Genomic DNA, 23,871 nt, shown 5'->3' with positions numbered 1-23,871 from the left:
TGTATTAACACTATAATAATTTTTATGAACAATTAGATTTTTAAGCGAATTTGTTGTATTAGAATTAAACTTTTTTATGTTGACATTAGAATTACACATAAATATAAAATGTTATGTTTGTGAATTTTAGAGAGATGATATTTTCTGAGAACAATAATGTATTTTTATGTGGCACCATTAGAATAAATTTAATTTTTCATTAAATTATGTTATGTGGCACCATTAAAGCCGAGACTAACTAATAACTAACTAATCTTGTATTTTTTTTTCCTAATTAAAGGAATTTTTAAAAGAATTTATGGTACTATCATTAATAATGTATAACTCTAAAAAGTATATCAAAATTGTTCAAACAAATTATAATAAAAAGTATATCAAAAAAAGAAATACAAGATTAAAAGAATTTACAAAAAAATTTTACACTACCACAAAAATTCTTTATTTTTTATTTGACGAATAAAACAGTTCATAGGTTTTTTTTTTTTGCTAAATAAAATAGCTCAAAGGTAAATGTCGTTTATTCCCGCCAATTTGGGAATTTGGGTCTCAGTAGAAACTGCAAGCACCGTATAAAAACCCGAAGCCTTCCTCCGCTCTCTCCGAACCGGAGGCTCACCAATGAACTGCACGCACTGTACCGTGGCAACGGTCGCCTCCTTCCCTTATTCTCCGCCGTCGAATCTCACCGCCACAAAAACCCTTCAGCTTCGCCGGAGTTTCACGCGCTTCCTTTCCGCCAACCACCACGCGCCGAGAATCAAGACGATAACCTTTCGAGTCAGAGCTTCCGCGAGCGACAATGAAAGTGGTGGTGGTGGTGGTGGGACCAGGAACTGGGTGAACCGGCTGCCGACCGGAGCTATCGCCGCCGATAAGGTTCTGAGGCTGATCGCCGGCGCCACCGCCAGTCCCATTTGCCAGTACGTCTCCTCGCCCTCAACGTTTCTTCATTCTGTTGACCCCAGAATCAAATTGGTAATGCCCCTTTCCGAGTTTCTAGGGTTTGTTTTTTATTGTCGTTTTCTATTTTCCTTAGTTTGGTTTGCTCGATTCGGATATTGGACATAAGTAATTTCATCTAAGTTCATGTCTTTGTTTATTTGTTTTGGTTATGGTACTATCAATTTTTGTGGGAAATTTTGAACTTTCAACATTTTCAAAGTTTGTTTAGAGAATTTCTGTTTTTTCCTCACTGGGCATGTTAGGAAATTAGTGAAATGTAGCTGTTTTTTTTCTTTTCCTTACTAATTGTTCTTGCTTTGATTGGATAGACAGTTAAAAGGAACGTTTTTCATGGTTATAATAGTGTTTGGTTTTTGGGTAGTCAAGTTGAATAAGTTGTGGATTAAAAAAAAAAATTGTTGGTGTAGTTCGTCATTCAGTTTCCAATGGGGTGAACTGTATCAGTTTTCCTACGTAAAATTTTTGGAACTTTAAACATTTTCTTATTTGGGATTCTGAGAATTTTTCTTTTGCCCCACTGGGTATGTTAGGAATTAGGAAATTAGTACAACGTAGTTATTTGCGTCTAAATGGAGAGTTAAGGAACGTTTTGTATGATTCATTAGTGTTTCTTTTTTGTGTGTGTTAGTCAATCAAGTTACGTAATTCGTGGGACAAAAATAGTCAGTGTAGTCCTTCAAATTGATCTTATCATTAGTATAAAAGCAGAATCTTTCAAGTGAAATCAAATAGCATTGTCCTAGGAAAGCACTTATGACATTGAGAGATCTTGATTGTGCAGGTATGGCTTTTGGCCTTGGTTGTTTTACCAGCAAGGTCACATATAGTACTTCGGTTCGGATTAATAATATACCTGGCCCTCTTGTCAATATGGGTTCTTCCAAGACAGGCATGGATGGTGAGTACCCTGTTTGATTTGTAAAGCACATATATATATATATATTTTTTTTTTTTTTGTAACTGGTTTGATGTTTGAGTATTGTTTCAGCATTGTTACCGAGAAAGTGTTCGATGATGCATAGAGCAACGGTTTCTTTTTCGTCTACTTTTGTAGGACCAACTTGGAAGAGTGTCTTTACTTACTGGAATTTTATTCATCATGTTGGGGCTGGGTTCAGATGGCGTACCATCCCTTGTGCAATCGAGAACTCCACCTCCTGCAATGATGGGATTGTCAAATCTTCCTTTATCTTTGAGCGGATATTCCTATTCGATAATGAAGCTAGGACCATTACATTTTACAAGGAAGGGCTTATCTATAGCGAGTACAGCCGCCTGTTTAACCTTCACAGTAAGCCGCTTTTCTCGACTTGGTTCAAGCTTTTCCTTTTGCTTATTGAGTACATGCTTCGGTACTTGCGGAAAGTCTTATTCTTTTCTTTTTTTATTTATTTTTTTGCTCCGGGCGGAAAGTCTTATTCTGAATATAGTGGTCTTGTGTTTTTGTGAAAGGTCTTCCAAAGTGCGAGCCTTTGCCTGACGACCACGACGCCTGAACAACTTGCATCTGCCTTACGGTGGTTTATGCTCCCTTTGACCCATATCGGTGTGCCTGTGGCTGAAATTATTCTCACCCTTATGTTATCGTTGAGGTTCATCAGTTTAGTGTTTGATGAGGAAAGTAAAGTTTCTGTTGAATTGTTTATATCTGAATAAATTACCACGTTGAGGAACTTATAGCCCTGTCTTGTGATAGAAAGGACTATAGCCATCATATTAACAGGTCCCACGTTCTCTTGAAATATTTTTCTGGTATTGGCAGGTACGTAATGTTGCATTGGGAATTATATCTCGTAGGATAAATTGGGAGCAACTGACGATGTTGGAGACGATTGACCGTAAGCATATATAGTGCATGCGTTAATAAAGGATTTTATGTTTGAACAAGATGTTACGATGACCAACTTCTACTCCTTAGCATGCTTGGAATTTACTTTATATTTTGTTCTGCTCTTTGTAGCAGAGAAACAGTTCTTAGGAACTGTAGCTTAGTTTGATGGCTGATGAAATAGATCTCAAGTGGTTATTTCAGTGTTATATCTTATGATATCAATCTTCTGTCCACTTTCTGATTTCAGTTTTTCTATCTTATGATACCGATTCTTTGCTTTGCAGTCTTCTTTGCCTACTTTCGTCGAATTTTCAAAAATATTTTCAATCATGCGGAGCAGATTTCACAGGTTTGCATATCAATTTTACTTTATTTTTCCTGCCTGCCCAATAAATATGTAGTTGTCTTCAAAAGTATCGAAGTTGAAATATAGTTTCCAATTCTAACGTAGTGCTATTAGCTTACTGACTTTTTGACAGGCTATGATTGTCAGAGGGTTTAGAGGAGACAGCAAGTCTCATAACATCTACTTCTTATCGGATTCATCCTTCGGAAAAGCGGACCTCATTTCCTTATTGTGTCTGGTTGGTGTTGTTGGTGCTTCCCTCTTGTCGGACTACTATCTTGTCTGACGGGCATAGCTACTGCTGCAACTTGTCTGGTAACTCTGCCATCAATTTTTCCGAATATAAAGTTTTGGCGCAAACTTCTGGCTTCTTTTGCCACTTCTGTCTCTCACCAAGTCAATTTTGATTGACAGAGGAAAAGAAGCTTCCATAGCTGGTTACCATTCACCTGCAAGAGCTTTGGATGGGGTTGGTTCGACATGATTGGGCAGCTTACGAAAATTTGCACTTCATGGAAAGACAGTTCATTGGCTGTTCCCACTAAGAAATGTTGCAGTTGCATTCTTGGAGGTGTCTCTCAAGAATGTATGCATGGTGTAGTTTATTGGAATTTAGGAGATACTTGCGCTCCTGTGTACTATTTAGCATTCTATTAGTACAGGATACGATTTTTTAATAATGGTGATTTGCCATTTTCATCGTCTTACACTCTGGTTAATGTAAAATATATATAACAAGTCACCGATTTGTAAACTTTTATTAAAAAGAAGAGGAAAAAAAAAAACAACAAAATCAGGTCATGAATCTATATCTTGTGAATCCAAAAATATCTAACCCAAGCTCTCTAAGAATATAACTTGGGAGCATTCTGTCACCAAATATAACACTGAAAAACTATACCAGAATTGGCCAAACAATCAACAACCGTATTCGCCTCCTTGAAAGAGTGAGATATACAAAATTCCATAGAATTAGCAGCATCAATCCAAGCATTCTAAAGAGACTAGGGAAATTTAGCATCAATCCAAGCATTCTAAAGAGACTAGGGAAATTTAGAACAACCGCACCGAAAAAAGATGAATTGCACAAGCAGAACACTTTCTAACCAAAGATGCCTCCACCCCTTACTCCAAGCTAATCTAATGGCCATAATAATAGTCCAATGCTCTGGGTTGTTTGAGCGCATGTCAAAACAAGTTTTTGGTTTATCAATCAAAGCATTAATTTTAGAGTTGTAACTAATTTTGGTTTTAATCCATTTTTGTACAACTATCATTTCTAAATTGTTCACGGAAAAATTAGCAGGGAACACAGATGATGGCATGCTTTTGACAACATTTTCCAGACTTGTGACTGGGTTGGTTATCTGTAAAAAGTTTTTGAGACCTTCTGCGATAGCTTTAGAAAAGTGTGACTGGCTTCATCATTTGACCCATTGAGCAATTTTTGGATCAACAATAGTTGTCTTGTTTCCATCATTCACTTAGGCATAAATTTACAATGGTTGTTGACCAAGTTGGCTAAAATAATGACATGTTTTCTTTATTTTTCTTATCCCTTTTCTTGCAAAATGCCTCGCATTGCTCCAATTTCTTGGGAGAAAAAGGGCAAAGAAGAAAAAGATGAAAAGACAGTAGAAGGTCGAAATCATTTCTAATTTCCAAGAAAGGGCTGTAGCAACCGTTCAATGAATGGGAGATTATTTGAAAAGAAATGGTATTCGACATCACGCATTATATACATGGTCACAATATTCTAAGAGAATAAAAATTATTATCCATGGCAGAGCTATGGTCTTCAGTTACATAATCAGGGCCCCGATGAAAAAAACAGTAGCTACATGATAGAGTTAAAAGCTACAAAAATTTTATCTTTGAAGAGGTCTGACCTTTTGATCTAAGCCCTTATCTCTGCCAACAAAGCTTTCTTCCCCCCTCTCGCATTATCTCATAAGCGAGTTTGTGCTTCTCGAATGACGCCGCTCCAGCCTCTATGTATTTAGAGGCTGTTTCTCTTAAACTCCATACCATCAAAGCCTTGAGTTCTTGAGAGCTCCTCGTGGATTCGAAATCATGAACTGTACCAAACTCGGCATTTCTTGTCCATCGATGCAAAATATATCGAGATGGAAGCTCTCTTACGTCCAATATTTGGAAAACCCTCAAAACATGTCTACACAGCACGCCTTCGAATTCAAACATTTCGCAGCTGCAACCAATGGTGATATTCGACGCGTTAAAGGTGACGAGACACTTCTCGTTGTCATTCCCACCCTTCCGCACCAGATATCTGGTAATAGCACCTTCTTCGTAAACCTTGAAGCCAACATAACCATAGGACTGTAGAAGTTCTTTCTGAAATATCTTGAATACAGCAAGTGTGTAAAGCCTTCTGCATTGTTCTTCTACTGGTTCTTTTGTCTGCAAGAAAGTCTGCAAGTTATAAGTATTAAAATCCTCTTTTCTTTCTTCTTCGCGGCGTCGCTCAATGCCTCTTTCGTATCGTGAAACAAACTCTACGAGTGCAGTCTGGGCATTCAGGAATGTACCAAAGAATGATTCAATGTTTTCATTCAGAGGGATGCCAGCAAAAAAGGTATTGCGCAGGTACGCCGGAACCCAACTTTCACGCTTTTCGTACATTTCTTTCAACCAAACATTCTCTATCAAGCCATACCTATTGATAAGCATATTCCATGCGGTTTCAAATTCATCAACTGTCTGAATCTGGTAAATGCACTTTTCATATTCATACCCAATGGAGGGTTCAATCAGATTCAGATACTCCCTTTCCTTAGCCTTAAGTTGCCACAATGAAAATCGATGGTGGGCTCTCGGAAAGACTTTTTTGATGGCTTGCTGGATGGCCTTGTCCTGGTCAGCTATTATTGAAAGAGGATGAAGCCCTGACATTGCCTTAAGCCATGTCTGGAACAACCAAGTGAATGCTTCTTCAGACTCGTCAGCAATTAGGGCACAGGCAAGAAGCACCGGTTGCCTGTGGTGGTTAATTCCAATAAAAGTAGCAAAGGGCACCAGATAGATACTTTTCCGGTAAGAGGTATCAAGAATAATGGCATCACCAAACTGACTGGCTGAAAATCTAGACCTGCCATCAGCCCAGAAAATACTCATGCAACTACCATGGTCAACTTCGACTGCATAAAAGAAACTTGTATCTTCTGCTTGTCTGGTTTGGAAATATTCAAAAAGCACGCGATACCAATCATTTCCTATGTGATTTTCTCGATTTCTTTTGACAACATTGCCTGTGGTTATCTGGAAAATATCCTCATTGTCCAGTCCACCACTCTCCTCCTCTAACAGCTTTTTTGAAGCAGAAAGACTTTTCTTATGCAGTTCTAGTTGAGGTTCAAGTTCATGGTTATGACCTTTCTGGAGACGGTCAACAACCCATCTTCCAGTTTCTTGTCTCTTAATCCTCATGAATGCCCCACAGCCAAGTCTTGAAGGGTGCTGAAACCCTTCCTTTGAACACACGAATCTCCGAGATGTGATTGACCCGTCAAGCTTCGAGCGAAACAATTGACCAATTCGAATCCTGAATCCTTTATTTGCTGCATATGCCTGATAAAATTGGTATGCCTCATTGGCTGAGTTGAATTCCAGACCAGAAAACGGTTCAACTGTAGATAGCATTTCATCTCCATCCCTTTTAAGCCGCTTGATATTGATAATGCCTGAGGCAGAAGGCCTCCCATCCTCAACTTCCTCAATCAATTTGGTTTTGGTTCTCAGCCTACTGGACACTTTTACTACAGACTTTGTTTCTAAAGGAGCCTTCCGCTGCTGCGAAGTAGGAGGGCTTTCCTCCATTAGTCCCAGATCATGATTGTGATCCTTAAGGAAAAGGTCCACAATCCACTTCCCCGAATCACGCCTTTGGACTTTGATCAACGCTGGACATCCTGTCCGTGAATTGAGCTGGAACCCCTCCTTTGAGCACACAAATCTTCGAGAAGATACAGTCCCGTCAGTTCTCGAGCGATAGAGCTGACCAGTCCGAATCTTAAACCCCACACGCGTCGCATATGAACTGTAGAACTCACGCGCCTCATCCGCGGAATCAAACTCCAGTCCAACATAAGGTTCTAGTCTAGAGTCCCCTTCATCCTCTACATTGACATTATTCATAGCAGGAACCATACCAACGGGATAGGCCTTCACCACCACAGTGTTCCCAAACCCTCTGCTGCAAGGATCAGTACCTGAACTGCGTCAATATGCAGTATATACAAAATAGAATCTTACATCAAAAACCCAGAAATGACTCCTTATATTCATACATTGTTGGGTTACAAATACGAAATTATCTTCACTGGTTTCAAAGGCAAAATTTTCTCACCGGGAAAAAACACCTACCATAGCCAACAAAACAGTACCTTAATATATTATAACACAAGATTTTTCGCATTTCTCTACTTTTTAAACATGCAATAATTAAAGAAAAATATAAAACGGAAGTAAGATCCATGTGACAAACCCACCACTGGGGATTTCGGAAAACTCATTTTCTTTTCTGGGTTTCCATTTTCCTATTTTCGCAGCAACCAAACAAAGCTATAGAGGATAACAAATAACAATAATAATAATTTTAAAAAACTGACGAATAAATAAAACACATAATCGAAAATTTCAGATCAGGAGAAAGCGCAAAATCTATAGAATCGTAGAAATAAAACGCATCAAACGCGAATTAGAAACAGCCAAAACAGACCCACAAAAAAATTAGGGTTTTGCCTGATTGCAATCTTACCTTCTGATATCTGTGAAGTGGCTGGAGCTCGGTTCCACGACCATATCTAAAGAGCTAATAATACGAACAACATCGGATTTCAGCCAATCTTATTCCTGAATTTTTGGGTTTTGCATTGGATTTTTGGCGCCAAAAATCCCTTGGGAGAGAGAGAGAGAGAGAGAATCTGAGACGAGCTTTTGGGTTTTCTGGAGACTTTCTGGATATAACTCTTCACACTACACAAACACGCACACACACACTATCTATATATATATATATATATATACATATGCAATAAGTACTAGTACTAGTAAAAAAGAAAGGCCTTCGAGATTTTTTATTTTTATTTTTTATTTTTTGTGTGAATGGTTCAAAGATGAAGTTGAAACTTTTTTTTTTCTTTTTTTTTTTTTTTGGTACTTTGGATTTGGGAAATGATTTGGGTTCTTCAATCAAATCTGTGATACTTTTATTTACTTCCTGTTTGTTTGGCACTATTACTTGCTTGCAGAGTTGACCTATGTATTGTCCATAAAATGGTTCAATTATGAATTATGTAATATATAATATAATATATATAATATAAGCCCAATGGTTTGTTTTTCTATTTCTTTAGTCATTTCGGGTGATTCATACCTAATGAGTTCAATAATTGTCGTGACCCACACAATTAAGAATCTATTTGCCCTTTAAAGGAAAACGACCTCACGTTAATTATAGTCGATGTGCAAAAACGACAATCGTTTTTTGGTATTTCCTGCTAAGTCTAACAGACGACTGCAGTTTTATGTTTAAAAGTTAGATGTCGTTTGTAGTAAAATTTTAGTGCCTTTTTTTTTTTTTTTTTTGGCCTTTGGGACCGCAAAAGGATAAGTTGTCCTTTTCAGAATTTCCCGTCGTTTTTAAATTAGAGTTTTCATGTTTTAGCATACCACGATGCGTGGTTTCAATTTTTATGTTGGTATCGGTTGAATTAATTCTCATATCCTTAAAAATTAATTTTTATTTTTTTTATATTTTTTTATCTTTACATTTTTTTTTTCTTTTAAATTTGAACTGAGTTGTGATTTTATATGAGAGCTTTTAACTGTAATAAAAAAATTAGATATAAATTTTTATGAGAACTTTTAACTATAATAAAATTATAATTAAAAACCCGAATCGGTAAATAAATGAGACTTATATTTTAATTTTAATCTATAATTTTTATAAATTTCGTTAAATATTTAACACTAAATTAATGAAAAGATTGAAACTGAAATAAAATAAAACTTTAATAACTAACTGTGATGCGTTTTAAAAATAAAAAATTAATGTTTGTTTCTTGTATTCGTCTCTGATTCTGAATCATGATTAATAGTTCTCTACAGTATTTTTCTCTCACAAAAAATACATGTACAACGAGAATAATTCTACATCATGGTTATGAATCCATGAACCGAACGTCAACTAAATTTATGATAAATTTTAAGAACTATTTGTGAGATTAAGGAGACGTTTGGTTCATAGATTAAAATTATGAGATTAGAACCATTTTTTATTTACGTGTATTTTTTGTGAGAGAAAACACTGTAACGAACCATGAATCATAATTCGAATCGGGGTATAAATCCCCCAACCAAATAACCCCTAAATCCCGTTATTTTTAAACAGTCAGGTCAAAGTTACCGTCACAGCCAACCGTCCTTAACCGGTCACGCCAATTTTTTGTTAAAATTCAACGGCAGCAGATTGGACCGTGATACTTTGTAGGTAATGTATGCCGTCTCCGAAACAAACCCCTTCTTTCTTTTTCATTTTCTTGTTATTTTGTCTCATCCGCCAACCGCGACACACGAGAAGAAAGATCCCAAGTCATCGTATTCGTCCCTTAACATTTTCTGCTCAGAATTTTTCCGCGAAAGCAAAAGAAGAAGAAGAAAAAAAAAAAAAACCAGAGAAGGAAAATCTAGAGAGAGAAAGAGCGAGGAGAGAGAGATGTACGGGTACAGTGGGTTGAACAGCAAGTCGGAGGAGGTAGATCTAGAGTCCGGAGAGATTCTCTACCCAGGGCTCAGCGCCGGCGAGAACCAGCTCCGATGGGGTTTTATTCGCAAGGTCTACGGAATCCTCACCGCTCAGATCGTCCTCACCACCGTCGTCTCCGCCGTCACCGTCCTCTACGCTCCCGTCAACGATCTCCTTCGAGGCAGCCCCGGCCTTCTTCTCTTCCTCGCCATCCTTCCTCTTATCTGTACGTTTCTCCATCCTTAGGTTTATCATCTTAATTCTCGTGGTAGAAATTAGTCGAATTCTTGTTGATCACAATTTGTATTTTCCGGCGGCAGATTTTATATTGATTGTTCTTGTTATTCTTGAATCGTTTGTGAGATTTCGAATTTGGGTTTCTAGGTTTTGATATTTGGGAAGGTTTTTAGATCCCTCGTCTCTGTGGGCAGCTTGTTTGTATATATAATGAATACATAAACCCAAACAACCCGCGAATACAACCCACCCCACCTCCTATCCCACCTCAATCCAACCTGAAAAGGGCAACTTATAGCATTATTTTTTATTTTTCAGCCCATTAAATGTCTGGTTCGGGTGTTTAGAGCAATTTATAGGTTGGACCTATAATAACCCGCATATCCCAATTCAACCCGCACAAATATGCATGATAAGAAGCCATAAGAAGCTTATGAGTGTGGACTTATAAAGATGGTTGTTGTTACAATAGTTATTTTAGATGGATTTGAATTAAGCTGTTTGATATTGGATGGACTACTTTGTTTCATGTTTGATGTTGGATGGACTACTTTGCTTCATGTTAATGTTGGATTGAACTTTGAATTGCTATCTATTTGATGATGGACTAATCAATATTATTTTTATTTGATGATGAACTTTGAATGTTGAAGTTATGTTTAATTATTAGTATTATTTCTATTTGATGATCAGTATTATTTGATGATGAACTTTAAATGTTGGAGTTATTATTTCTATTTGATGATAAATTTTGAATGTTGGATTAAACTTTGATTCTTTGAATGATGAAACCCGAGCACCCAACCCAGATGATAAATTTTGAATGTTGGATTAAACTTTGATTCTTTGAATGATGAACCCCGAGCCCCCACCCCCCCCCGCCTCTCCCCAACCCAACCCAACCCAAACATCATTAGATTGTGAAATTTTTCTAACATCATTGAGAGTAAATATGTGCAACCCGCACCCTTTAAAGCGGGGCAAGAAAAAATCTTATCTCGCACCAACCCAACCCATGTACAGCCCTAAAATGGATTGTTGGATGGTGGAAACTGGAAAGAGAAAAATATAGTTTGGTTATGTAATGCTAATAACCTTGTGTATCACAAATTCTTGAATAGTTTGCCTATGTTGGGATTTGGTTATTTGCTTTCTTGAGGAATTTTTGTGCTTGATCCATCTTTCCACATTTTGATTGATATGAAATTCTTTTTGCAGTGTTATGGCCCTTGCATGTCTATCAGCAAAAGCATCCTCTGAACTTCATCTTCCTCGGACTTTTCACTGTGACACTAAGTTTCACCGTCGGCGTAAGCTGTGCTAACACGGATGGTTGGTATTCTTACTCTTGAAATTTCATTTGTTAATTCTCTGCGTCGTTCTTCTGAGGATTTCGTGACGAACTACAACTTCTATTTGGTTTCGTGAAATTGACTCGTAGGTGCGAAATTTCTGGTCTGTTAAATTGTGGATCTTGGTTGTTTGCAGGAAGGATTGTGCTCGAGGCATTGATTTTAACCTCAGCTGTGGTTGTATCCTTGACTGGATACACGTTCTGGGCTTCCAAGAAGGGCAAGGACTTCAGCTTCCTAGGACCAATCTTATTCACTGGTCTCATTATTCTTGTTCTAACCGGTTTCATCCAGGTCAGATGCCCATTTCTTATATAAATACTTCCCCATTTATGTATGCTTGTGTCATATGCACATAACAGAGATTTGAATTTTTTTACCATGTGATCCTGTACTGTTGATCTGACTTTGTATAACTTCTGTTGTGGTCTTTAGGCATTTTTCCCACTTGGCTCTACATCTGTTGCTATCTACGGTGCGGTTGGTGCAATCATCTTCTCGGGCTATATTGTTTACGACACAGATAACTTGATCAAGCGCTTCACTTATGATCAATACATTTGGGCTGCCATTACTCTTTACCTGGATGTACTGAACCTGTTCCTTTCAATCTTGCGGATGCTGAGACAATCAGACGGTTAGTCTATCGGCTAACTCTCACAAGCCAGGCATTTCTGCCAAAAAGCAGCAAGTGTATTCGAAACTAAGACTAGAGATCTTGTCTACGCTTCACCGTATCTTTTATATCACATTTGAGTGAATGGTCGTAACTCAATAACATGAAAATTTCTCAGTCAGTAGTTCTGGCTGTATTAAGTGTGTTAAATGCATTTTCTTCATAAATGGTAGCTTATTACAACGTGTTTTCATTTCTCAATAATGCATCGTGTATTTGCATAGAACACATGTTTTGCATGGTCGATTAATTTTTTTGTTTTGTTTTTTTTACTGGATATACAGTGCCGACACGGCTTTCCTTTGTCACTGTAATGTTTATTTACCCGCATCTGATCTTCTTTTTGTCACTTCTGCGATAACTAGTTATTGTAGGCAACATTTATTTTTCTGTATCGTCGTGTGAGTAATAATTTAACACTTTGTTCATATCAGTTGTTTGAGTTAAAAATAAATTTATGTGAGAAAAAATATTATAATAGAAAAAGTTAAATTTAAATTTTTGTGAGAGAAAACACTAATAAAAATTTGAGTTATAATTCAAATTAACACAACAAAGGGGATTGACCCATGGTAAGATTATTTAGGTGGCTCGGTAATCATCAGAAGCCACTGCAAAAACTCCCCACCATTAAACTTTTGACTACCCGTGTCCTCAAAACACGTTTAGTCCTCTGGTAATGGACCAAATCCAAATAACGTGTATTGGTAGGACCACCACTTACACAATCTAGTGAAATTCTGCCCCAAACAGAGTACTCTTTATCGGTGATATATGTAGACAAGTAAAATGGAAAGTTGGAAGTGATTTTTCCCCATACCTCAAGCGATTTGCCCATATTCTCATCTCCACTATCAACAAGTAATTTGTCCCCTCTTCAATTAATTGGGGTTTTTAAGCTAATTCTAGCCTAACGAAGTCTTACAATGTCGGCAAAGGGCAGGGTCTTATTTTATTTTTTTTATTTTTAATCAGAATCACCACCATCGTTCTGGTTAATGCAACGTTGAAAGGACTTTAAACCGTCTTTTCGGGAGTGTGTTTTCGGGTTTAAAGAGAAGGGAAATGACAACAGGGTTGTTCTTAATGTGAGAACCAAGTGATAATAAGTTAATAACATAGTGATAACAGTTGAGTAAGCCACAAATTCAGGCATTAAAGCAAAGCACCTCCATTGAAACCCACATCAAGTTTTTTTTTTTTTTTTGGTCCCGGTTGAAGTGGAACTTTTATTACAATGAGATGGTAACATATTTATACCAATAATTTGGTATGGAAATGCAAGTACTGTATTTACATAGTATATACCATATATTTGACCAAATTAAAGAATTATCATCAGGGCATGTAAAATGAAACACATTTTTGCAGGCGAAAATAAATTCTAACAATCAAAGGGATAGTCCAACCTCCAAAGCAATGAACTTTATCAAGATTTCTTAGGCTGCTCATCATCAACGTCTTCTTCAATATCCCAACTCAGATCCTCGTCGTCCTCAGCAGCATTACTCATTCTCTTTCGCAAATCAGCTCTACTTGAGGTTTCACCAGAACCACCACCCACAGCTTTACTCTCATCATTGCTTCCAATGTCTCCAATCTCATCCCATTCGAGGTCTTCTTCCTCCTCGGGCCTTGACACGATCGAAACATCACTGTCTTTGCAAGAATCAGAACTCTCACTAGCTTTTGCCTCAGATACTACTGCAGATTTTGCAGCCTCTGGCTTGTCCACATTATCACTTGCGCTTGCAGATTCCGATTCCGGTTGAAGCTTCTCTTGAGCTTTGTTGTCTTCTTCCTCGTCTTCATCTTCGTCATCGAAATCCCAACTCAATTCCTCTTCTTCACCGGAAATTGCCCGCTTCACGAGCTTAGCCCTTGCGTCCTCAAATTCCTTCAACTTATGAACCTTGTAGAAGTATCTGAACCAGAAGTTCTCGTGATCAACACTGTTCGGAACAAGAGTCTCGTAAATCTCACCGATTTCTCCATTTTCTCTCTTCATCAGATTCTCAGTCTCTTCCTTTCTCTCGTCCAAACCGAATCCCGACTTCCACAGCTCGTAATTCCCCAAATCCTCAGGATCATCCAAGTAAGTGCTCGCATTGCTCTGCATCGCGCGCAATTGAGCTTCGAATCTACTGTAGGGTTTCGAATCGAAGCTCGGACGGCCGCTTAATTGCCGGCTGTTGCTTTCGGAGGCGTCGGAGTCTTCGTCGGCGGCGGCCAAAAGCGAATCCCTGCCTTGAGAAATGATCTCGGCCGTCGATTTCCAGACGGAGCTTCCGATGTCGTCGATCGCTTGGCCGACCGATTCGAGCGACTCCTGAGCGACGGTGGCGCCGACCTCGAGCGACGCCGGGAGGTCCTTGACGGCGCGTGAGGCGGCGTCGCGGATCACCGCCGACTCCATCCTCAGGCCGGAGCCGAACTCCTCGAGATCCTTGCGGTACGTCTGGATAACCGACTCAGATTTTGTCGCCAAGGTCTTGATCAGACCGCCGAAGCTCCAAGGTGTACTGGAATTCGAATCCGGCGGCGACTCGGGAGCGGGAACGTCGTCGTTTTGGGGCTCGTCGGAGTCGGAGGACTCCAAGTGTTCGTCGGCGAAGACGGACTTGAAGAAATCCATTGAAGGAGAAAAGAGGAAGAGTTCGCAGGGATTTTTTTTTTAGGTGAAAGAACGCTTTGTGGAGAGGGAAAGAAGTGGAAATTAGGAATATATCACCAGAAGATTCTCATGGGAACAAAGAAAGAATTTATAGAAAAAGTTTTTTTTTTTTTTTTTTTATTAGTTTTTTAAACTCTCCGTCACTCCATGACGCCAAAAGTAAAAAAGAAAAAAAGAGTAAAGGCTTTGGTGTGCTATGTCAAAATATAAAATCTAAGTTAATATATGTCAATTTGTTTCATTAATCTCGTCATTAAGATTAAACAAAAAAAAAAAGGAAGCTTTGAAATATATATGAGAATTAATTTTGAAAATGCCAGTTTGTTTGTTAGATGCTAAAGCTTATTTTTCCTCTTTGAAAGGAAAAGCCAATTTTCTCAGCAAATATGAAAAGACCAATTTAATCATTGAATGGGTGTTCCTGGATAAATAAATACTGCCAATCACTTTCGGTGCTATAAATTAAATAACAACAATACTTAAAGAAATCACATACCACAACGTAACTAAGCCGTTATTTATCATATTTGTTTTGTTAAAGAGAGTTTTGAAAAAAGATTACCAAATTTTAGGTTTAAAAATTCACGAGTCATGGAGTATTCAAATTTCCAAATAAAACTAAATTGCGATACACCAAATTTAAATCAGACAGGGGTTGGTTCGTTTACATATATTCTCTGGCAAATAATATCAATAAAAGACCAACATTTTTGGTATGTTTTTATAAGCCTTAAATCCTTTAGCAAACTAAATACTTTAACTATTATATTGACACTAAAATCCTTCTTAAAGATAAAAAAAAACAAGGGGCAAAGAAAATACAGTATCTAGTACTATAATATCTAGGAGTTTGATAAGACAATATAGCTGAGCATTTGTTTATGAATTTCGTTCACATGGGCTACTTCATTCACCAGCAACATCCAATATATTTGATACTTCTCCTTACCACTTGGGAATCATACAATCTCAATTCACACATGTTCTTTGTCATTACTCCTATACAAACCGAACTTGACAAGCCCAAAACTCACAAGTCACAACGATATGTGCCTAGTAAAACTTTTTGATTGCATCAAAATTACAAGTGTATATACTTCCTTAAAAAAAAATTAATAATCACCTACTAACTAGGGCAATGACACTCCTACAGCGCAAAGATTTCCAACCCCCTCCCCTTTCATCTAGGCAAAAAGAGTTTTTCATTGTAAACCATTGGCAGTCGAAAAAGTGGGGGCCAGCGCAAAATGCAACGTCATCGAGAAATGACCTATCATTTGAGATTAGTGAAGCGAGCTACTCTTTCAATTTCCTTCATGATAAGCTCTTTCTCCTCTTCAAATTGCTCATCTTCAGCACCTGCAAAGAGCAAAAGATAGTAAAAGGGTCGAAAACTATGGTTGTTACGTGTGGTGCTGTAGGATGCAAGTAGGATAGAAGTTTAGGAGCTATGGATCTGATCATTTACCTTTTCCAGTAGAAAGATTTTCAAGCAATTGTAGCAATTTCTCATGGTTTTTAGCCAGAATAATCTTGATTTCTCGCGGCTTGTTAGGGTTAGCAACAAAAACCTACAAGTAGTTTGCATAGTGGAGAATTCAAGAGCTAAAATAATGGAGAAGAAACTATGTTTTCCCATTAAGTCGATAAATACACATATTGAGATGAAAATACATTTACAGAAAAAAGAAAGACTTCCAATCTTTTTTAACTGAACCACGAGGATGATTACAAGTTATTATTCTCAAAAACATCCTACAGTAGATGTCTCTACGGTTCAAACTTTGGTTGAAGAATCTGATGTAACTTATGTAAAAATAATTTATCTGGAACAGTTTCAGACTTGTAAGACAAGCAAGTCAAGACTCACTAATAATCCACTCGGGCTCACAGGAAATTCAAATAATGCTATCCACTGCATAGTGCACACCCTGATCATGTTCCCGTTATAACGAGTGTAAAGTACAGAAACAAACAAAAACACGGAAAAAGGCAGTGAAAGAAAACACAGATAATCATTTACCTTGAATATGTGGAAAGCTGAGATTTGGATGTTTTTGCTTGAATCCTGCGGGTTAAAGAGAATCAACGGTGAAGATAATGGTAAAATCAAAAAGGCATAATCGCAGCAAAATTTCTCATATAGCATCAAACATGAGAACTGAGTATCATATAGGCTGCGAACAAGTTGATCAAAAATTACAATAAATGCTTGAAAGTGAACAGACCAGATGATCATCGTGAAGTGACAATTGACAAATTCAGATAAAAAGCTAAGGAGCTCAAGGGTATATACGTTAAGTACATTGTCCTATACTTAACATCAACAAGAGATACTGTATCTCCAGGATGCCCAAAGCAGGAAAAAGCAGAAATATTTTTTTCTGCCTACAAGACAAAAATCTCAATCTGCAAACGATATATTACTTATACTAAGTTAACCTGCAGTCTCATGTCAATCTAATGTGAGAAGAAGAAGAAGAAGAAGCAGAAGAAGAAGAAGCTAAGCATGGAAAAACATCGACTATGTAAGCTTCTAGTAAAATGCAGTGTCAAAAGGCCAAAACAGTTTACAAAAACAAGGAAATGAGCAGATAAGTCATATCTCTCTTTACTAATGATACCCAAACATAATCTTGAATCTTCTACATAAATCAGAGCAGGGAGAGACTCCAAGCTGGGAAGAAGACGTGAGAGAATAAAAAAAATCTAATACATAAAAAGGTGAGGGAAATTCCATTTAGTCACATTTTAGAAAACCAAAAACTCAAGAATCCACTAATAAAAAAGGCTACAAGGAAAATAACAACAAGAAGTAAAGCAGTTATTACCTTAAGCAATGTCATCATGACTTTCAAGTACCGAACTTCTAAAATGTAGCGCTTCATTATGTGGGAATTTGGAGACTCCAAAAGGAATTCCGAGAGAAGCTAGAGTTAATTCATAAAAGATCAATTCTTCAAATATCTTGTAGACGAAAAGAACAGCAAACAAAAAAAAGAAATGGATAATTCATAATACTAACCTTCAATGATTGCCTTCTTGTAACATAATTAGAAGATGTCAAGAGTTTTTCATATAGTTCAAAGAACTGGTTCATATAGAGAGAAAAAAAAAAAAAAAAAAAAAAAAAAAAAAAAAAAAAAAAGTTGTTACACAAGTGACAAGCTGAAACATGAAATGATGAGTATGCAAAAAGTAATGTAAAGAAAGCTATCTTCACAGCCTGCATGAACATGCATATATATCAAGGATGAGTAGACTTGATTTTGTCTCCAGAACTACAGATACAAACTTAAATTTTCCTTCATGAAGCTTTTTCGCTACGAAGATCTCCTAGTTTTAAAATATTGGATTAACATAATAAAAATAAAGAGTACCAAAGAAAATTGAAAGTACCAAAATTAGACCAAAGCAAATAAAATAAAGTAAGAAGCATACTTCATCATAATGTGCCGTCAAATATTCGGAGACTAGATTTCCATGTTTAGTAAGCAAATCCTATCAAAAATTTATTCAAAGCAAAACGGAGGTATAAACAATGTCAGTGTTTAAAGATTCAAAAGTAAATGATTGATGAAGCACAAAATTAAAGAAGGGAATAATGTGACCTTAAAGGTGGAGAACGCGTCAGAAGCAACATCAAAGTTAGGCAACTCCACAAACTTAAAAAACAACTCAAGGCTTGCAGACTCCAAAATGTATCTGAAAAATACTACAGAAATCAAATGTGTGAATAAATGAAAATTTCTTCAAATACGCCAAAAGCAACTAGGAAACAAACGATTTTTTTGGCTAATGAACACGTAATCAGACTTCAATTTAAATTCTATCAGATGATTTCTATATCCGCAACAGTGTAAAGTCATCAATCATGAAAGTGTAATAAAAAAAGCTTCTCAGACAAAATGCGACCAACTTGGAAAGATCATTACATCCCAGATGTGACAATTAGAGGGAAAAGAGGACAAAAAGTTTGATTGTCTTACTTTGCAAGTGTTGGAAACTTAATGCATTCCCTCAACATGTTTCCACAGGTCAAGGCAATTTCTTTGTTATCATAGCTGCTTGAAAAAGGGATGACAGTAAGTCTCAATTGAATTTAAATAAAAAAACCATATCGCTAATAATAGGAGGCAGATTCAAATTAATCTACACGGATAGACTACCATGATTTGCAACTAATTATAGAAAGAAATAACGAGATTAAACTTCGTAGAACCAACGAGCTAGTTGCCATAATGCCACATAGTTTAGCAATGGAAAACACAAAGGACAAGACAAACAAAATAAAATATGTATTACTAACCAAAAATTCATGAAATAATAATAAAAAAGGGATATACAAGAAGTGCAAGAACATCAACAGCACAACGTACCACACGACAAGAAAATCTAGTAACTCAAAATGCTCCTCGATATACTGCACACAGCAATATGTGGGGCCAACCTTTTGCTTCAACAATATCGACCAACAATGGACAAGATCCTTTCTTGCCTAAATCAATGACGCTACAATATTATTCTCTTCGAATTAGAAGATTCATGTGCATAACATAGTGTTAACAAATAATTTTTCTAAAATTAAACAAAAAAAAATTGAACAAATGTATCATTACTTACTTCCCATCCAAGTATTGAGAGCTTGTGAATTAGCAGAGAAATACCATCCTCTTTACAAATTTCCTCCGCGAGCTGCGAGACTTGCTCGGCGTTCGGCTCAACCTCTCCGTCTCCCAAAATCATACATCTCATTGTCGCAAAATTCTTCTCAACTTCCTCCAAAGCCTGAAACAACCACACGAATTATACGATCAAAAACCTAACCTTTACACTAACAGATTGCGAAAATTAACAGAAAAAATATCACCATCAATGGGAAATGCAATAGCAACGGAACACAAAAACATCACGAATTCTCTCAATTGCGGATTTGAACTCATCAAAACGTGAAATTGAATAAGGAAAATCGGTGATCGGAAAATTCATCGGTAAAAAGAGTTACCTTCTCGAGGGATTTGACTTCGACGACGGTCTTGGTATCGAGAGCGGCGAGGCTGTCCCTGATGGCCTTGGCAACGTCCTGAGGGGTTTTGGGCCTCGACGGCTTGAAGAACGAGAACGACATCGGAGAAAAGCTTCGAAGGTGGTCCGCTCGCCGGCGTTTACCGTTCGCTTCTAGAAGCTTCTTCTTCTTCTTCTCTCTCTCAGTGTCGATTCATGATCGTCTTCCTTCTCACTTTTCCAATTTCCACCATTTCGATTTTCGACCCGATATTGGAATTTTTGTCTCCTTTATTTTTTCTCAAAAGAGAATAAAAAAGAAGAAAAAAAAAAAAGAGACAAAAGGCAGTGTTCACAAAACGACATCGTTTGTGTTTGGCAATGCGATTAGAAGTGTTTTTATAACTTGAAAAAAAATAAAAAATAAAAAATATATATATATTTCTAATGTTTCTGCTAATTTCTATCTATTTGTAAGCTAAAGAGAAAAATAAACTAAAAGATGAGTTCGTATTAACGTTTAATTGATGGATTTAGAATCATAATTCAAAATTATTTTCAATTTATGTGTATTTTTTATGAGAAAAAAATATTGTAACGAATCACGAACCATGATTCAAAGCATGACACGAATCCTTGAACCAAACACAACATGAATTAAACACAACTCACGAGAATGAGCTTTTTTGTCTTGTTATTTTCATCTTCTAATAGCATATAAAATTTAAGTGGTGTTATCATGGTATATTTATAATAGTTTTAGTATATGTAGTAAAAGTCAATCCATCCTTAAAACTTGTGACAGGTTTTTTAAGGCCTCGTTCAGTTCGTAGATTTAATTTTTTAATTTGAGTTAATATGTGATTTTATTTGATAGCTTTTAACTGTAGTAAAAAAAATTAAATGTAATTTTTTTTATGAGAACTTTTAACTGTAATAAAATTAGAATTAAAAACTCAAATCGCTGAAATTAATGAGACAAAAATATTTCTTCAATCGATGTCTAATGTCTTTGGGCCTGTTCGGTTGCTTTAACTCACTCAAGTTATATGTACTGAGTGAATAATTTGAGTGTAATTTGCGTTCGTTCTTACCTCACTCGAATCAACACTCGAAAATTTATTCGAGTAAACCACCCATTCTCGAGTTTACCTCCCTCCCATCAACTCGAGTTGTCTCTCCTCTCTCTCTCATCACCATCATTATCATCATCAACATTTTCTCTCTCTAAACTCCTCCATGCCCGAGCTCTCTCTCACATCCCCACCACCACCAAGTCCATAAACCTCCGATCCCACGCCTTCGCCGGCAACCCCCTCCGTTCCAAGACCCCAAAATCCGGCGACCCATTTTCTCCTTCCCAAGCTCTCTTTCTTATCACCATCAATATCATCATCACCATTTTCTCTCTCTAAACTCCTCCATTCCCGAGCTCTCTCTCACATCCCCACCACCACTAAGTCCATAAACCTCCGATCCCACGCCTTCGCCGGCAACCCCCTCCGTTCCAAGACCCCAAAATCCGGCGACCCATTTTCTCCTTCCCAAGCTCTCTCTCATCACCATCAATATCATCATCAACATTTTCTCTCTCTAAACTCCTCCATTCCTAAGCTCTCTCTCACATCCCCACCACCACCACCGTGTCCATAAACCTTCGATCCCACGCCTTCGCCAACAACCCCCTCCATTCCAAGACCCCAAAATCCGGCGAGCCATTTTTTCCTTCCCAAAGCTCTCGAGACCCTCAACTTGAATTATGTATGTAGTGAAGGCTTTTTTTTTTTGGTCTGGGGAGAATAGGTTGGAGCGGTTTTTTTTGTTTTGTTTTGTTTTGTTTAATTGTTGTTTAGAAGGTTGTTTTTTTAGAAAAATTTTATAAATGGCTCTTAATTTAAATTATGTATGTAGTTTCACAACTCAAGTTTTACCACAAATAAACACAAACTCAAAAAGATTATTATCTCAAACCATAACTCAAGTATACACAATCAAACGCAAACTCAAATTACAACTTCAACTCAAGTTATAACTCAAACTCAACTCAAAAACTTAACTCAAGAATACTTGTAAAAGAACAAGCCCTTAAGTACTATCATCACCAGCTTTTTTTTTTTTTGATAAATAGGAGAGGGGAATTTAAATGGAGCTTAGGATTTTATCAGAGTATTTTAGATATGCTATTTACTCAAAAAGTAGAAAAATATATACTATTTCCTTATGTTTCCCTTTAAAATAAAAGCCCGAACAATAATCATAAAAACATTTAAATTTTCCTAACCCAAATATCAAATACGATTCATTCTTAATATATATATATAGGAATTGTCTCCGGTCAGACATTTTTTAAGTGCCTAACCAGAACGGTAGTTGTATAATTCTGCATAAATTGTGTATATTTACATGTAAATCGTGTATATTTACATGTAAAATCGTGTATATTTAACATAAAATACAACAAATCAGCCAATATACATATTTTAATGTTATGTGTTCACTAATTGCTATAAAAAATACATGTTTTGAGGATTAATATACATTGTCATTTATTATAACTTAACATACACAATTTTACATGTAAATATACACGATTTACATATAAATATACACGATTTATATATAATTATACACTGCCGTTCCGGTCAGGCACTTTCCAAGTGCCTGACCAGAGCTTACCTATATATATATAAATCAAATACGATTCTCAAAAAAAAAAAACACACTCATAACACGGCCTCCTCCTCACTTAGCCCCTCATCCCATATCTCTCTTTCCAACTGGCGTTTCCATTTGAATTAAAGATGAAGGGGTTGTTTTTTTGTATTTTTGAGTTCGAGTAACTTGAACGATAATTTTGAATTGAGTTTAAGTTATAATTTGAGTTGAAGTTGTAACTTGAGTTTGTGTTTGGATGTGCACATTTGAGTTATGATTTGAATTGAGAATCTATTTGAGTTTGTGTTTGGGTGGGTCAAAATTTAAATTTATATTTAGATAGTATTTTAATAAAAACTTAATGGTGATAAAAAATTTTAATAGGGTATATAGGTGGGGTTTTATTCATCTTTTCGTTGTGAATGCATAGACAAAAAAATCATCTCAATCAGAATTAAAACGAAAAAGTTATGTCATTTTTAATAATAGAAAAAATATTGTTAATTAACTTGAGTTCGAGTTTATGAACTCGAGTTGAAGGAAAAACTTGGGTCCCGTTCATTTCACCAATTCGAGTTTAGAATTCAAGTTTTACTACAGTAAAAAGCTCTCAGAAATAGTCACATCTTTTTTTTTTTTTTTGCTACAGTAAAAAGCTCTCACATAAAGTCGCATCTCAAGTCGAATTAAAAACTCAAATTAGTGAACTAAACAGGTCCTTAAACTCGAGTTTATCCCCAAACTCGAGTTTAAACTCAAATTTTACAAAAAAACATAAACTTGAATAAAGTTGTAACTCAAGTTTAAACTTTTTCTGAGTTTCGTTGCAAAAGAACAACCCCGAAAACTTCTCTTTTCAAAAAAAAAAAAACATTGAGTTCCGTTTTTAAATAAAATAATTAATAAAACTAATCCATTGTTTCCTTATTTTTTGAAGTGATATTTCCTTTTTTAATTTTTTTTGGGTGTTAATTATTTTATTATTTAAGGTTAGAAAATTTTACTTGTGCTATATATGACATCGTTTGCTTCGGGGATTCGAGTTTTCAATTTAACTGTAACAAAAAAATTAAATGTGACATTTTTTAGAGCTTTTAACTATAAAAATCTAAAATTAAATACTCAAATCGGTAAAATGAACGAATTCTATATGTGTGTCTTATTTCACACACTAATCGCTCTCCTTCCAACTCCGGCTTAGCCTCTTCTCTAGTCTCCAGAAGCACACTCCCCCGCCTCTCCTCTTTCTTCCGTTCTTTTTCTCCTTGACTTAGCGAGCTGTTTTGGTTTGATTTTTCTTTTTTCTTTTTTTAAACTTTGGTTTTGGGTGTTTATGGGTTTTTATTTTCCTTTTTTCAGGAAATTTC

General features: G+C 36.5%; 5 protein-coding genes across 10 annotated transcripts; 2 read left to right on the top strand and 3 right to left on the bottom strand.

Annotated features, from left to right (window-relative positions):
• Positions 1 to 535: 535 nt before the first annotated feature.
• On the top strand, positions 536 to 3,921 carry LOC21394574 (protein ABCI12, chloroplastic). Of its 4 annotated transcripts, XM_024171759.1 has the most exons (8): positions 536 to 975; positions 1,745 to 1,861; positions 2,018 to 2,254; positions 2,416 to 2,580; positions 2,726 to 2,801; positions 3,079 to 3,143; positions 3,274 to 3,455; positions 3,555 to 3,921. In XM_024171759.1, the coding sequence occupies exons 1-7, from the start codon at positions 619 to 621 to the stop codon at positions 3,424 to 3,426; spliced, it is 1,170 nt and encodes a 389-aa protein (XP_024027527.1). In that variant the 5' UTR covers positions 536 to 618; the 3' UTR covers positions 3,427 to 3,455; positions 3,555 to 3,921. The 4 variants fall into 4 exon arrangements, with proteins under 4 accessions (XP_024027527.1, XP_024027526.1, XP_024027528.1 ...); XM_024171758.1 differs by lacking the exon at positions 3,555 to 3,921 and having other exon boundaries at positions 3,274 to 3,531; XM_024171760.1 differs by lacking the exon at positions 3,555 to 3,921 and having other exon boundaries at positions 3,255 to 3,370.
• Positions 3,922 to 4,642: 721 nt separating this feature from the next.
• On the bottom strand, positions 4,643 to 8,191 carry LOC21394573 (protein FAR1-RELATED SEQUENCE 7). Of its 3 annotated transcripts, none has more exons than XM_010107396.2 (2): positions 7,918 to 8,191; positions 4,643 to 7,374 (listed from the first exon to the last, which is right to left on the bottom strand). In XM_010107396.2, exons 1-2 carry the CDS (start codon positions 7,959 to 7,961, stop codon positions 5,046 to 5,048), a joined length of 2,373 nt encoding a protein of 790 aa, XP_010105698.1. In that variant the 5' UTR covers positions 7,962 to 8,191; the 3' UTR covers positions 4,643 to 5,045. The 3 variants fall into 3 exon arrangements, with proteins under 3 accessions (XP_010105698.1, XP_024027512.1, XP_024027511.1); XM_024171744.1 differs by having other exon boundaries at positions 4,644 to 7,369; XM_024171743.1 differs by having other exon boundaries at positions 4,644 to 7,353.
• Positions 8,192 to 9,728: 1,537 nt separating this feature from the next.
• LOC21394572 (BI1-like protein) lies at positions 9,729 to 12,520 on the top strand. Its single transcript, XM_010107395.2, has 4 exons — positions 9,729 to 10,132; positions 11,362 to 11,475; positions 11,632 to 11,789; positions 11,931 to 12,520. Exons 1-4 carry the CDS (start codon positions 9,877 to 9,879, stop codon positions 12,135 to 12,137), a joined length of 735 nt encoding a protein of 244 aa, XP_010105697.1. The 5' UTR covers positions 9,729 to 9,876; the 3' UTR covers positions 12,138 to 12,520.
• Positions 12,521 to 13,281: 761 nt separating this feature from the next.
• On the bottom strand, positions 13,282 to 14,908 carry LOC21394571 (BSD domain-containing protein 1). Its single transcript, XM_010107394.2, has one exon. It carries the CDS (start codon positions 14,804 to 14,806, stop codon positions 13,601 to 13,603), a length of 1,206 nt encoding a protein of 401 aa, XP_010105696.1. The 5' UTR covers positions 14,807 to 14,908; the 3' UTR covers positions 13,282 to 13,600.
• An 812-nt stretch (positions 14,909 to 15,720) lies between these two features.
• Positions 15,721 to 20,127, bottom strand: LOC21394570 (calcium-binding protein 39). Its single transcript, XM_010107393.2, has 11 exons — positions 19,851 to 20,127; positions 19,469 to 19,633; positions 19,225 to 19,343; positions 18,835 to 18,909; positions 18,457 to 18,550; positions 18,287 to 18,346; positions 17,871 to 17,936; positions 17,677 to 17,775; positions 16,869 to 16,913; positions 16,314 to 16,416; positions 15,721 to 16,204 (listed from the first exon to the last, which is right to left on the bottom strand). Exons 1-11 carry the CDS (start codon positions 19,971 to 19,973, stop codon positions 16,119 to 16,121), a joined length of 1,035 nt encoding a protein of 344 aa, XP_010105695.1. The 5' UTR covers positions 19,974 to 20,127; the 3' UTR covers positions 15,721 to 16,118.
• Positions 20,128 to 23,871: the final 3,744 nt, after the last annotated feature.

The sequence above is a fragment of the Morus notabilis genome, unplaced genomic scaffold (genome assembly GCF_000414095.1).
Source record: "Morus notabilis unplaced genomic scaffold, ASM41409v2 Scaffold38, whole genome shotgun sequence".
NCBI lineage: Eukaryota > Viridiplantae > Streptophyta > Magnoliopsida > Rosales > Moraceae > Morus > Morus notabilis.
The sequence above is the reverse complement of the archived record's forward strand: the minus strand, read 5'-3'. Positions and strand labels throughout refer to the sequence as shown.

Excerpts from the sequence above, each read along its gene's own strand:
- LOC21394572 (XM_010107395.2), top strand. The coding sequence starts at position 9,877 with ATGTACGGGTACAGTGGGTTGAACAGCAAGTCGGAGGAGGTAGATCTA. Across the intron at positions 10,133-11,361 it reads CGCCATCCTTCCTCTTATCT|TGTTATGGCCCTTGCATGTC; the intron begins GTACGTTTCTCC and ends TTCTTTTTGCAG. Across the intron at positions 11,790-11,930 it reads TTCTAACCGGTTTCATCCAG|GCATTTTTCCCACTTGGCTC; the intron begins GTCAGATGCCCA and ends TGTGGTCTTTAG.
- LOC21394570 (XM_010107393.2), bottom strand. The coding sequence starts at position 19,973 with ATGTCGTTCTCGTTCTTCAAGCCGTCGAGGCCCAAAACCCCTCAGGAC. Across the intron at positions 19,634-19,850 it reads AAGTCAAATCCCTCGAGAAG|GCTTTGGAGGAAGTTGAGAA; the intron begins GTAACTCTTTTT and ends TGGTTGTTTCAG. Across the intron at positions 18,551-18,834 it reads AAGTTTCCAACACTTGCAAA|ATACATTTTGGAGTCTGCAA; the intron begins GTAAGACAATCA and ends AGTATTTTTCAG.
- LOC21394574 (XM_024171759.1), top strand. The coding sequence starts at position 619 with ATGAACTGCACGCACTGTACCGTGGCAACGGTCGCCTCCTTCCCTTAT. Across the intron at positions 2,581-2,725 it reads TCAGTTTAGTGTTTGATGAG|GTACGTAATGTTGCATTGGG; the intron begins GAAAGTAAAGTT and ends TGGTATTGGCAG. Across the intron at positions 3,144-3,273 it reads ATGCGGAGCAGATTTCACAG|GCTATGATTGTCAGAGGGTT; the intron begins GTTTGCATATCA and ends ACTTTTTGACAG.
- LOC21394571 (XM_010107394.2), bottom strand. The coding sequence starts at position 14,806 with ATGGATTTCTTCAAGTCCGTCTTCGCCGACGAACACTTGGAGTCCTCC.
- LOC21394573 (XM_010107396.2), bottom strand. The coding sequence starts at position 7,961 with ATGGTCGTGGAACCGAGCTCCAGCCACTTCACAGATATCAGAAG. Across the intron at positions 7,375-7,917 it reads CACTTCACAGATATCAGAAG|TTCAGGTACTGATCCTTGCA; the intron begins GTAAGATTGCAA and ends ATATTGACGCAG.